Genomic DNA, 14,105 nt, shown 5'->3' with positions numbered 1-14,105 from the left:
CTTTGCAAATAGCACGGTATTCACGTGGTCTCTTAGAGAACGACGTGGCAGGGTATAAATGATCCTGATCTTTGAAAACTGTCAAAGATTAGTTTAACACGAAAATCTAAAAAAATTCCAAAAAATATCAATTAACTTCTTTGATCATAAATGATCTTTATTGAAGCACGCATATCTTATGATTCAAAACAAGTATTTTAAAAGAACGACATCCATAAGACAAACTGACGTGAGTGTTTTATTTAAGATTATTGTAATGAAAACAAATAGACATTTGAAAGATATTTGTTATTTTAGAAAGCAGTAAGGACTAGAAGTAACTTCCCAAACTCACTGCCAGAATTAAAATTTCACATCACAGAAATGTTTGATAACAAATATTGGCCAACAGATTACAACACAAAAGTTGAATAAATAAAAAACCTTTCTGATTTTTTTATACCAAAAAATCATGAACTGATGAAATAACAATAGAAAATGAAGATTAATTTCAGAAAAAAAGGCACATCCAGGCAAAACCATCAAGGCGATCCGCAAAACGCAGCGTCCTACGTACACGGTGCGTGACCGACCACGCAGCGTGCTACTCTGGAAGGCCCGAAGCCGCGGTGTGAGGCCGGCCCGCCTGGCGGACGGGGAGCCCCCTCCACGGAGTGCTCAGTCCCCGAGGCGAAGGGCTCCCAGGGACGGGTGGCCGCACACAGGTCTCCCTTCTGAAGCCGCGCGTCCCCGCCGCTCCCCTCACGGACTCGACCGTCTCTCCGGCCGCGGCACACACCTGGTGAGGACGGCTCGCCACAGCACCGGGGCCAGCAAGAGGCTGAGTGTGGTCACGCTCAGGATGAGAAGGTACACCTGCAACAGGCAAGGCTGTTGGCGGCCACACGCGGGACCAGGAGGTGCCCCGCACACCCCACAGAGCCGGGGGCGCGTGCACACGTGGACGTGAGCGGCAGGGAGCCCTGCGCCCTGATGGGGTCCGGAGCCCAAGGGCTCAGGCCGCCAGCGAAGTGAGCACGTGGCCTCTGGGCAGGTCTCGGACGAAGCCCGGGCGCAGATGCTGCTCCTCAGCCCTCGCTTCTTCAAACCGAGCTCCATCCCACCCCCTCATGCGCAGGCACGAGGGGCCAAGCTCGGAGGTCTGAACGCTTACAGCGCGTCCCAGGCACCCGGAGGAGCTTCTGTACTCCCTTGGCCCAAATCAGGGGGCGGGTGTGCAGAGCCGGCTACTGGAGGCGGCTGGTGGCGGGGGGAAGGGGGGCTCACCGGCAGCAGGTGCCCACGGGAGGCAGGCTCGCTGTAAGCGGGCAGCAGGCACACGCCCGCCCCGGTTCAAGGCCCCACCCAAGCGGCTCACACAGGTGTGCACAGGAAGGACGAAACTAAAGTCAGGTGCGGGGGGGGGGGGGCTGGGGTCCCGCGAGGTTTGAGTGAACTACTGAGTAGAAGCTGCCATCCGTGAGCCTGGACGTCCACATCCCCAATGGGAGAGCGGCCCGTCCCTCAGCGAGAACCGTGGGCCTGGTGAACGGGCCCCGTGGTTCCGATGCGTGCGGAAGCGTGTGCGGGCTCCTGGCCCCTCCTCCACCATGACCCGACATTCACCCATTCATCGATGGCAGAATCCCTTCAACATCCACCCTGTGTCCACCGGAACAGCAGCGTCACCGGTCCTCTGATCACTCGGGGCTCACACGGGCCCTGCTCTAAAGGACCTGCCTTACCACGGTGGACGGCAGACTGTGGCCCACTGACCCTGGGGTGGGGGCCACAGCCCACCGGCCCCAGCCAAGCACCAACGTCCTGCTTGCCAAATGTAAAGTGACAACCAGGGGTCATGAGAGGGTTATCTATCGAGTTCTAACTCACGGCCAGTTTTCCAAGGGCAAACGAACGAGACTGGAAGGGAGGAGAGGCAAGAGCACAGCAGCAGCGGGCGTGCGCCCAGCCGGCCGGTGAGAAGGCCAGGCCCAGGATGATCGGACCAGAGACCAAGGGGAAGGAGGCAAGTGGGGGTGGGGGGCTCACCTTGCAGGCACCGCGAGGGGGCTTAGCACCCTGCACACTTCAGACTGTGGTGGGGAAGGAGGGAGCTGAGCAAAGACACCCCAAGCTTTTGGATCCATTGATATGCAAGAAAAACCTCCATGTATTTTATACATAGGAAGTTTCTCATCATTTCTATTGAAGTTTTCATTCCAACTCCCTAAAACTTGGAGACACGGTGTCTTCAGAAGCATCTCTCACAGCAACCCAAACTCACCTTTGACGCAGAGGCAAGTGTTGCAACGTATTTTGTGAAAAAACCCGAAACAGACCAGGGACTTCCGCTTAACAGCGTTCCAGGTCTGCCTTTTCAGCAGTCTCAGGGTTCAAACCCGAGTTCTCAGACGTAGTCCCGGGAAGGCCGGGGCTCTTGGCTGGGCTGACAGCCATGCACGAGCTAGCGGGGAGCTTTCAGACTCAGTTTTTCTCTTTTTGCCAGAAATACCAAGGTGCCGGGGCAGCATCAAAAACGGCGTCAGCGCTCCACGCCAGGGCAGAGGCGGCGCACCGGCCCCACGCCAGCGGCGGGAAGGGTGCTCAGACACCAGGGTCGGGTGTGTGGGCCGGGGCTCCCCAAACACACACAGAACGTGGGTGCAGACTCACCTCCCGAGAAATGATGCCCGCTCTGCGTGCTCTGCTCCCCAGCACGAAGGAGAGCTCGCTGACCTGCGCCAGCCCCGCGGCCACGATCCACTTGACGTACTGCCAGCTCTTCGGCAGGAGGACAGACAAGACCAGAGCTGCCAGGGCAAACTGCCAAGATGTCTGGGTCACTGCCTCGGCCAAGCAGAAACCAGACAGGAGCCCTTGCCTGACTCACTGGGGACACGTGCAGAAGAGCCCAAGGGACAGAGACCACGCCGAGTAACACCAAGGTTCAGGCTCACTAGCAGACAGCTGGGCTTCCCCCAAACGAAGTCAACAGCAGTAGATACCGGGCAGCCCTCAAGGACACCTCACTAAGGACAGTACCGTATCTGTCACGTGAGCAAAGTCTAGAGCAGCCCGGAACCCGTGGGGCAAGCGCCACAATCGCCTGGGACTCGGGCTCCTTCAAGTCAGGGGTGCCTGGGCGGCTGTGGGTTCACTGTCCGACTCTTGATCTGGGCTCGGTCCTGATCGTGGGGTCGTGAGATCAAGCCCCCGTGGGGCCCCTGCTGGGCAGCGTCTGCTGCGTGAGATTCTCCCCCTCTCCTCCCATCCCCGTTCACAAAACCGGTATCTTCAGTCAACGTCTATCATCTACAGAGGCAGACAGCCACCGGACAGGTCCCGGGACCCCCAAATGAATGTTAACGCGGCAACTGGAGAGTCTCCCATCACAGGGGACCGGCAGCCAGGAGGGAATCCTCAGCGGCTGCTAAATGGGACATTCGTGGGGTGCCCGGACAGGCTTGGGTGGCCCCTGCCCCGCCCCAGGGCCCTGCCTGCGGCACTTCTTCTAGCTGGCTGTTCCTGAGTTACAGCCTCCTACAATAAACCACCGATTTAGTGGGCAAAAATCTTACAATAATTAGAAAACACAGCAACAGTGAGATGTACACTGGGGAAGAACATCCGAGGCCTGGGGCCTCCTGGGACGTCCGCAAGTCACGTTCCTGGCTCCGCTTTCGTGACTCCCCATATCAAACATACCCGATTCTGAGGCCAATAAAGGAAAACAAACCCCAAGGCCCTGGTCCTCCCCTGCCCAGTGCCCAGAGTGCTGGAAGGCAGGAGGGGCTCTGGGTAAGTGGCCTCATTGGAGCTTTGCAGACTCAGTGTCACTGCGGGTCGGAAGTTAGGCTCTGTGACCCATAAATCAGAAAATGACGGGTGCTGTGCCTGCCGCAAAGCACCCAGGAGACTCCATACCTTCATGATCACCACCGACAGCGTGAGGACCATCAGGACGGTGAGCTCGTACACCACGAAGGTGGGGAACACGTGCAGGCCTGCGAGGGCAAGGACAGACACGGTCACTCTCGCGGGCCCGCCCGCCTCATCCTCCAGTCCCCAGGCCGGGACGCTCAGGCTTCCTTTCTCCTCGACCCAGACAAAGCCACCCGGTGAGTGTGACCCCACGGGGCCCTGCACGCATGGCTCACGCTGCTGGCGGCCCCAGAGCCGGGGGGCCGCGGGGACAGTGGCCCCGGTGCCGAGGGCTACCCTCCAGCAGACCTCACCGCCAGCACTCGGCAAAGGCACAGCAGGCAGCGGCCGAGTCACCTTCATTTGTGAAAACATTCCACGCCAGGTGCAGACACAAAGGGAGAAGAAGCCTGGCCACTCGCAGCCGCTTGCTGCCCTGACAAAACCCCCGAGAACAGTTTTCCCGCCGCAGCTGTGCCTGCTGGGAGGCTCTGCGTGCCGGGGAGCCCCTCCTCACTCGGCGGCCGGCCCCACACCCCTGAGGGAGGACCCTGGAGCTCACGTCGGAGCAGGAACACACGCGGCCCCTCAGCAGCCCACGTCTCCCCGTCTGACTCAGAAACACAAACCCAAGAAGACAGCCTTCTCGTCCCTGGAATGCAGACACCTCCGCCCCGGACAGCCCTGCTGCACCAACCGGGGCAGCTGACGAGCACCTGCCCCACCCCCTTCCCAGCAAAGTCCCTCTTCGCGGGTCTGCCTCGGCCTCCTCCCCAACCTGCGGTGCTCCCTGCGCCCCCCCCCCACCCCGGCCCAGGGCGCACCCAGCAGGGCAGGATCTGATTCCGGGGTCTTCGGCCCACTGGCACGACAGGTATGGACCAGCTCTGGCTGCACCTGTGCTCCTCCAACTCGTCACAGTGTCACCCGCAGTAGGAAGTGACTGGCGTGAGCACTCCTGTGCCCGCTTCTCCGACCATGCCGGCCTCAGATCGGGGAGCGGAGCCCTGCCCGCCCATCCCCCACCAGGCACCCTGATGCTTGCGCTGCTGACTTGCCTCAAGGTTCAGGGGCCTCCCTAGCCCGAGGGTAACTGTGTGCTGGGCCCAGGCACACAGGCCAGACGGCAGAGGCTCTCCACTCTGGTGAGGACACTACCCACTCAGGACCTCCGTGCTGGGAGCAGAGCGCCACGTATACAAGGCTCGGGGACAGAGACAAAGTCCATGCTGAGGCACGCAGGCCACCAGTGCTCCTGCTTACGGCCTTTCACTCATTCATCCTCTCAACAGATACCACCCACGCTCCTGGGACAGCACAAGGGGCACAGGCTCCGCACGCCCACGCCAGGGCCACCGCCAACAAAGCATGGACCCCCATGAGCCTCCCGACCTCTCTGCAGATGTGAACTTCGGGACGAATGAGCAAACACGGCATGGGAACCAGAACGTGGCACGTGGTCTGCTCGTCAACACCAGCCCCACAGTCACCTCACGCATGCACTAGGCCCGCCGATGTCAGGCGGGGCCGTCCCACCCCACCGGGGCCCACAGCGGCCTCCAGGGCACCTCCGAGAATGAGGAGGGGCCGTGCCCACTTCTGGACTCCTCTCTGTGTCCCAGGGAGGGATCCGAGAGGCTGAAATCCTTGGCGAAAAGTCTGGAACAAGAAACACGTAAAAAAAAAAAAAAAGGACACCTGGGTGGCTCAGTTGGTTGGGCAACTGCCTTTAGCTCGGGTCATGATCCCGGGGTTGTGGGCTCGAGCACCGCGTCAGGCTCCCTGCTCTACGGGCAGTCTGCTTCTCCCTCTGACCTCTCTCATGCTCGCTTTCTGTCTCTGTCTCAACAAATAAATAAAATCTTAAAAAAAAAACCCATGTCCCGGGCTTCATCCGTAAGGTGAGAAGTGACAGGGACTCATCACTGTGGTCAGGCAGGTGGTAGAGGGCCACACGGGCCTGGTCACCTCCACTCCGCTCTGCCTCTAGAGCTGCCCTGACCAAGCTGCCCCAGTTCATATGCTGAGGCCACAAGCCCATGTGACTGCATCCGGAGACAGCTTCCGGAGGTACTAAGGGTGACAAGAGGTCACAGGGTGGCTGCCTGAGCCGGCAGGACTGGTGTTCTCGTAAGGGAAGGGGACGCGGGAGTCCTCCCCTGCAGCCCTTCCTTGGTCTCCATGTGTCTATCTCTCCACCACCTGTCTGTCCCCGAGCACACTGTGTCCCAGGAAAGGACACATGGGGATCCAGCAAGCAGACAGCCACCTGCAGACCAGGAAGAGGCCTCCTCAGCTCTATGGTCAGCCGGACGCTGGCAACCGTTTGGGCAGCCAGAGCCATGGCTCAAATACTCATCAACACAGCATGGACAAGGACGCTTCGGCTCAGGTCTCGGGGTCCCGGGATCGAACCCCGCATCTGACTCTCTGCTCAGTGTGAAGCCTGCTTCTCCCTCTCCCCCTGCTCGTGCTCTCAAATAAAGAGTCTTTAAAACAAAGCAGCACAAAGAAAAGGGTCCAGGGTCTCTCAATGACACAGGGATCACAAAGTCAGGTACCAGCTGTGCCGTGATGAGGAACGGAGCCAGCGTCACCTCGAGCAAGAGGGACACCGGGGTGGAGTCTGCACTGCCCCCCACCAAGCGCACCTGGGGCCCTCCTGCCCTCTGAGGGTCCCGCCATCTGGACTGAACCCCCCTCCCCGAGCGGCTGCTACCTCGGCATTCAGCCCTCGGGGGGCCCTCATTCACTCCAGGCCCCAAACTGCCCTTTGCTGGTCACACTGGTCTCACTGCTCAGAGCTCGGTCAGGCCCCTCGGTGCCCCCGTTGTGGTTCTGGGACCCCAGGGTCACTCGCCCCGCCCAGAACGGACTGTGGCCCATGGGCCCTCCAGTCCTCCAGCCCCCACAGGGCCTGACGCAGGGCAGGGGTCAGGGACCAGGTTCGTGTGCACGTCACTGAGGCATCGTCCCAAACAGAACACTTCCGTGTTGCTTGGAACGCTAAAAAGAAAGGCTCTGTCCCGAGTGGGGGGAGGGTGCACACGCTTCTCGGCTGAACGTGATGCATCAAAGCAGAAACATGCGGCGCCATCTCGTCGTTGGGCACCTGCGATCTCTGCGGGTCAAGAGCCCTAACGTGAGGAAGAGCCCAGCGTGCCTGTCGGAGCGCGTCTGCAGGGCTTCCTCATCAAGCCAGCGCACGCTGCCGCAGCCCCGCAGCCCCGCAGCCAGGACGCGAGCCACACGGGGTCAGTGCGATGCAGCCCCGGGGGAGTGCGGCCCAGGACCCAGTCAGAGGGAGCCGGCACCTGTCGGCCTCACGGGTCCTCACCGAGAGAAGCAGCGGTCGGAAGGAGGGGGCAGGATGCGGGGACCTGGGGGCAGGAGGGACAGAGACACACAGACCCAGACACCAGGACAGCGGACAAGCGATGGGGTGGGGACGGATGGGGAAGGCAGCGTGAGGGGCACGTGTGGGCGAGAAGGTTCTCTCGGAACACCGCGGACACCCATCCCCTACAGCAGCGCGAAGGGTCTCATCTTGCCGGGTGACAGGCGGTCTCCTACCCTGCACCCTGCTCTCAGGACCGGCCGCCCGTGCTCTTCGAGGTTCTGGGTCTCGCTGGGGTGGCCCCGAGCCCATCAGCGGGTAGAGGCGTGGTGAGGAGCTTCCTGGCGGAAGGCGGCCACTGCATGGTCACGCCAGGTGAAGGCGCCCGACAAAGGGGCACTGGCAGAGCAGCTGAGTTTTCTGGCATCAAAGTTAATCTTCCCTCCCTAATGTCCCGTTTTGGTGCTGACTTTAAGCTGCTAACCTGCTGGGCACCTGTGCCTTTCCCACGGAGTTGAAGGTGGGGGTTGTCCTCCCCAAGGGCATCTGAGCACCCCCGGAGTATGGCCGCTGACCAACAAGTTAACGTTCCCGAGTGCAAATGTCCCCTTTCTAATAAGATCTCTCTGCAGACCCCAACTACTCTGGAGCTGTTCTGGCTGCACAGACAGAAATACGTGAGTAGGAGAAGTCTCACAGCCACCACGTGACTGTCCCGGTGTGCAAGGGCGGTTACCTATGGACGCGAAGAAGATGATAACCAGGAAGTCGCGGATGGGCTCAATGTAAGCCACGACCTCCTCGGTGACCATGTGGCCTTGGGAAGAGATGAGCGCGCCGGCCAGGAAGCAGCCCAGCTCCATGGAGATGTTCAGCAGCTCCGTGACCTGGGGGGAGACGGAAGGGCCACATGTCACTCACAAACAGGGGGTGGGTTCATGCCCAAAGGCAGGTGTGTCGTCACAGCAAAGGCTCATCTTGAAGTCCCCAGAGGGGCCTCTGTGGGGATGAGCGGAGACACACAGAGCAAGTAAATGTGAGTTGAATCTGCCATATACAGAAAAAAATTAAAATATTTGAAGTAATCATTCAAATTTTTGAATGACAATATTTTTTAAAGTTTATTTTAAATATTTGTGGCAGATTTTTTTATCCTGACTCGGACTACCCAACTATGCCAAGAAAACACGTTCACGTAAACCGTTGCATCTCCAGCCAAGGGCATGTCGAGGGCAGTGTGGCCAGCAAAGCCCGAGGGCACAGGACCCCAGACGGGGGCGCCCGCATGTCCAGCGGCCGGGCCGCCGCCCAGGTCCGGGTTCCAGGGCTCCTGCTGACAGCCGTCATATGCAAAGCTTCGGGTGCGCTCCTTTGCGAGGCGATCCCGACGCAAAATGGCCTGAAAGCAGCCGCGGCGTCTTCCTCCGCGGAAGCGAAGCCACACACAGAGGCCAGCAGCCAGCAGAGAGGGACGGGAGAGAAACTCGCTCCGCAACCACGCCCGGGACGAGCCCCACGACAGAACGCACGACCTCACACCAAACACCACGAAGCCCGAGAAACCTGCGCAGGAGCGGCCGTGCACGGGGCGCCCACGGGCCGTGGCTCGCAGGCCGGGGCCCGGGCTCTTCCTGCACCTGCACCCCTGCAGCAGCGGCTCAGCCGAGCAGACTGAGACCTCGCGGCTGCCGGAGAGCCCCAGAGGGCCTGGGGAGCCGGGCTGCAGGCGGGGCAAGTGGAGAGTCAGACACGTACAGGTGGACCTGCATGCCTGTGCTCACTCACACTCACACGTCCCTTCACACGAGCACACGTACAACCACACACTCGTACACACGTGTGCCCACACTCATGCCCCTGTGCTCACACCCACGCACTCACACACCTCTTGGCTTCTGACAAGGTGACCTGCGCCCCAGTGCGGCGTGGACAGCCACATGCAGCACCAGATGTCGCACACGGCCCCGCACCCCATGTACCCCGGCGCCCCGACGGCCGCAGCTCTCTGGCGAGCAGCAGAGCAGCACAGCAGGCCGTCCTGCAGGAGACACGGCCTCCGACCCGGGAAGACACAACCTGCGGGGGGCCGCCGAGCGCCATCCGTCCGCCACCTGGAGCTTGGAGCGTAGGAAAACCAAGAACTTCCGTTTATTAAAAACGCTACCAAGAGAACGGACAGGACAGTCATGGACGAGAAGGTTCTAAGCAAACACACAGGACAGAGAATTTCGGCCATAAAGGAGCAGAGCGCGGAAACCCAGGGTGCCCCCTCAGAGCAGGGACGCACGGGTGAGTCCGCGTGCGCAGAAAGCAGGAGCGCGGTCACTGGGCCCGGGGGGAGGGGCGAGCCTGGGGGAGTCCGGGTTTTGGGGAGCAGTGACAGAAATGTTCAGACAGCGCGGACTGGCGCACGGTGCTGTCAACATGCGGAAAACTTGTACGCGTCCATTAAAAGGGCTAAAGTGGCTGATTCTGTTATATGTACTTTTAGGACAAAGAAGCAAAGACAAAAAGTTTCCCAGAATATGTTAAAAATTCCTACAAATGAGTAAGAGAAACAGCCAATGCAACAGAAAACGACCCGAGGCTTCTGACGGGCCGGCCTCAAGGAGGGGCGTCCACCAGCTCGGGAGGGACGTGGAGTCAAAGCCTTGAGGAGACACCGCACGGGTGCAGGGGGGTGCGGAGACCCTGACCGCTCCGCGGCGCGGGGGGGGGACACAGCGCGACCCTGGCGGCCTGGCGCCCACCTCAGCACCAGCAAGCCGACACCCACATGCCCAGCCGGGAGCACGCCAAGGGGAGCCGTCAACGGGAACCAAGCCCAGCAGCCAACAGCAGAGGAGGGGTTGTGTCGCACTATCTCAGGGCACCGAGGGTGTCTGAGCTGTAAGACCATCTCATGAGCGAGCTGGCCGGCACCGGACGCGCGGGGGACCCGAGCAGCTTCTCAGGAGGAAAGCAGCGGAACCTGCGCAGCCGCTGGGAAGACAGACGGAAGTCGTCCGGGCAACACGGCTTTGCCAGATGTCATTGTCAAGATGAAAATTTCTCCAGAATGGACAAAGCAATGTAAGAAAATGAAACACGTCACGCACGTGAGCAGAAGCGAATCTTAGACTTCTGCCAAGATTATAAAATACGAGTAGACGATTAAATCATACACGAGGAAACAGTTTTTGCTGAAGTCCTTTAAATTAAAATTAACCTTTTAAAACTAACCTTTTAGTTTTGAGGGAAGTGTCGATTCACCTGCAGGGTCAGAAACCGTCCAAGGAGATCTCACACACCCCTTGCCCGGGCCCCCAGTGGTGGCGTCTTCCTAATCAGGGCACGAGATCACAGCCAGGCTATGGACGCAACACGGTGCTGACACACGCAAGGGTCCGTGACAAGGATCCTCCCCCACCCTCTCCTCACCTCCTGGCAACCGTAAGCTTCCCTCCATTTCTGAAGTTCTGTCATCGTAAACGTCACATGAGTAGAATTACACAGTATGTGACCTCAGGGCTGGCTTTTCCTGCTCGGGATAATTCCCTGGAGACTCATGCACCAGCTGTTTCAGACCTGGGCGGTCCTCTTGGTGCGGCCGGACCACAGCTGGTGGAACCGGGCACCTGCTGGAGGACCGGGGGGGTCTGGCTGCTGTGAAACAGCCGCTGCGCACATTCCCAGCTGAGCTTCTGCGTGAACCTGGTGGGGAGGGCAGCTGCGGGGCTGCAGGCGACGCCAGCGCCGTGGACCGTCTGCGGGGCTCTGACAGCCTCTCCCCGTTCTCTCACTAGGAGCATATCCTTTAAGAACGCTGCTTCTGAAATGAACCTATTTTTTTTTTTTTTTCCAAATTTTCACATTAAGGCAAAAGAAGCTACACTGCTGACCAGCTTTGTCGTCACCGGATGGGACTAAAACCTGTTGTAAACGGTTAATCCGATTTCAGACACAGCTGTCCCAAAGTCTGGGACAGCGTAACGCGGGTGATGCCGGCAGTCCACGCGGCTGTCGAAGCCAGGCCGACCTCCTGCAGTCCCACACCTGAGGAGCCCTTTCCACCAAGTGCCTAATGAACGGGGGCAGCTGGGACGTTCAGTCCGCTGCTCAGGTCACGACCTCAGGGTCCTGGGATCGAGTCCCGCGTCAGGCTCCCTGCTCCACAGGGAACCGACTTCTCCCTCTGCTCCTCCCCGACTCATTCTGTCTCAATAATAAAATCTTGAAAAGTATGGGAGCAAACAGGTTTAGCTTGTTGAATGAATACTGAGGGAGAGGAATGACTGTGCACACAAGAAAAATACGGCCACGTGGTTTCAAATATTTCAAGTACATTAAAATAAAAAGATAAAGAACTGGTCATAAGCTTCCCAGTCCGTACGTAAGTAACAGGTATGTGAGAATTACCATCAACATTAAAAAGATGAAAGCAGAGACTCCTAAGATAAGGATCTCTTTGTTTCCTTTGCCTTCTACGCGCAGTCTCCGGTAATACGGCCCAACGAGGTAAGTCTTTACAACAAGACACAGAAGACAAGCGGCCGCCAGCGAGAAGAGGATCTGACCCACCAAAGCCAGGATCCGCAGAGTCTCCATGACAACGCTAGGAGAGAAGAAAGGGGTGTTATTTCACCTCCGGAACACCCTCCCTGACACCCGACAAAATGGTTCCACTCGTTTTTCCTTCATGTTACTAAACAAACTTCCCAAATCATTTTTATTTCCAAATACTAAAAACCTATCAATCCCATTAATTCTAAACAACTTGGTTCAAATTAATTCTTTGAATCAGATATGCAAGCACGACTGCTTTGCCATCAACTTTGAAGCAAATATGTGTTATGGGGCATGAGGACTCCTGACCGCAGCTCACACGGCTCCGTGACTGGGGACAGAACTCCTCAGCAGGAACTAACCCCCACTCGAAATTCCTCCTGGGGCGACCGTCACCCTGCAGGCTCAGCCCTTGAAGTCCAGCCACAGGACCCCAGCGACCTGCCGCCCAAGAGCCCCTTGTGGCCAAGCCAGAACCCTGAATTTCCTGTCTGTTACTTCGTCGCAGAGAACAGGATTCGGGGCTGAGCTCCTATTAGAAGACGTATTTACTTCTCGGAATGTATTCTAGATCTCAGTCAAAAAACTCCAAAGAAAGGCACTACGGCGTGTTTATTTTTACAAGAAGAACGCATATTTTTAACTTAATTAAATTTATTTTTGAGAACTTGGTTCATCGTATTTATGAAACGATTTAGTCTAGAATCCTGGTTTAAAAGTTCTCAGTGGAAGAACACCAATCTGACTACTAGGCGGGGATTCACCGCTAGTCGAAGCTTACACTTGCAGCCACGGGCACAAACGTCAAGTGGCACACGACCGATCACGTGGGGCAAGGAGCCTCAGCCGGGCTCGAGCGCCGACCCGGTGGAAGGCTCCTGGCGGGCTCCCACGAGGGAGGCCAGCGTAGGGGCCGGCGGGCTGAGCCCTGGCAGCCCGCACACGATGCACATTCTGTTTCCGAGGGACTCCGACCATATCGGAGTCCAGAAGCCCAGCACCCGGACAAACTCAGGAGAGGTGACGTCACACACAGCCCGTCTGCCCCGTGACCACAGTGGAATCCAACCAGAAACCAGAAAGACAAGAACAGGAAAACCTCCGAGAACTCGTGCAGGTAGCATCGGACTTCGACGTAAGGCCGGTCGGAGAGGAAGCATCGGAGGAGATGCTCTGCGGTGACTGAGCCCAAGGGGGACAGAACCGCAGTAAGTCACCGTGCCAGACCGCGGCTGCCGCCAGCCGCACGGAAAATCCGCAGCCCCGGTCGGGCAGAGGAGGGAAACGGCTCGAGTCGGTCACCGACGCCACGGCACGAGAACCTGGAAACAACCGCGAAGTAACCGCAGAGTGAGGGGCACCAAGAGGAAGAACAGGGGTAGAAACCGGCGGAATGAGAGCCGGAGAAGCAGCGGCCCCAGGCGGCCGTCGGGGGCGGCCAGAGCGCAGCGCCCGGGAGCGGCCGACGGGCCGGGGAGGACGCGTGACCCGGGGCCCGAGCGCCGCAGCGGCATGAAGCAAACCGAATCCGTCATTTAGGGAAAATCCCCGCAAAGATCCGCACAGGCTTCCGCAGGGACCCGCAACCGCGCCCGAAGCGCTACCGCGGGACCCGGGGGGACACGCCGCGGCCGCCCGGGGTGCAGGGCTCGGCCGTGCGGACCCTCGACGGCGCCCGCGGCGGGGAACGCGCAGCCCCGGGTCCGGCCGCACAGCCCGGCCGGCGGCCCCCGGAGCCGAGACGCGGGACGCGCTCCCGAGACCGCCCGCCGGGGGACCTCGCGGCCGACGCAGCCGAGTCCGCGCCGCGGCCCGAGTGGGGCAGGAGCGCGTCCCGCGGAAGCAGCGGAGGACGGGCCGGCGCCGCGCGCTCCCGGGGGCTCCCCGCCTGCGCGTCCGTCTCCGCCGCGCGACCTCCCCGCGCCCTGCGGCGACCGTACGGGCCGGACGGACGGGAGGACCCGGCGACTCGGTACCCGCGGGGACGCGACCCCGGAGCCACCGAGGGGCGCGCGCGCACGGACACGCGCACGCGGACACGCGCACGCACCAGCCCCTCCCGCAGGCCGCCCCCACACCCCCGTCCCCGTCCCCTGCCGACCCCGGGCCGCTCTGCCAGGCGCGCCCCCGCCCGCATGGACGACAGCAGCGCGGGCCCGGCAGTCCGGCGGGCGGCGGGGCCGGGGCGGGGCCGGGGTCGGGTCGGGTCGGGCGATGGGGCCAGGGCCGGGCCGGGGTGGGGCCGGGGTCCGGGTGCGGGGCCGGGGCGGGCGGCGGGGCCCGGGTCGGGGTGCGGGCCCGGGTCGGGGTGCGGGGCCAGGTC

The 14,105-nt window shown here is 60.1% G+C and overlaps 1 protein-coding gene across 2 annotated transcripts in view; it reads right to left on the bottom strand.

Annotated features, from left to right (window-relative positions):
- Positions 1–225: 225 nt before the first annotated feature.
- TMCO3 (transmembrane and coiled-coil domains 3) overlaps positions 226–14,105 on the bottom strand; it is a 35,837-nt gene continuing 21,957 nt past the window's right edge. For both annotated transcript variants that reach the window (XM_059377589.1, XM_059377588.1), the window contains 5 exons: positions 11,636–11,831; positions 7,974–8,124; positions 3,904–3,983; positions 2,653–2,802; positions 226–855 (listed from right to left, as the gene is read on the bottom strand). In XM_059377589.1, coding sequence (XP_059233572.1) covers positions 742–855; positions 2,653–2,802; positions 3,904–3,983; positions 7,974–8,124; positions 11,636–11,831 — 691 coding nt within the window. In that variant the 3' untranslated portion in view covers positions 226–741. The remainder of the gene's footprint in view (positions 856–2,652; positions 2,803–3,903; positions 3,984–7,973; positions 8,125–11,635; positions 11,832–14,105) is intronic.

The sequence above is a fragment of the Mustela nigripes genome, chromosome 15 (assembly GCF_022355385.1).
Source record: "Mustela nigripes isolate SB6536 chromosome 15, MUSNIG.SB6536, whole genome shotgun sequence".
Classification (NCBI taxonomy): domain Eukaryota; kingdom Metazoa; phylum Chordata; class Mammalia; order Carnivora; family Mustelidae; genus Mustela; species Mustela nigripes.
This window is presented reverse-complemented; position numbering and strand designations above follow the sequence as displayed.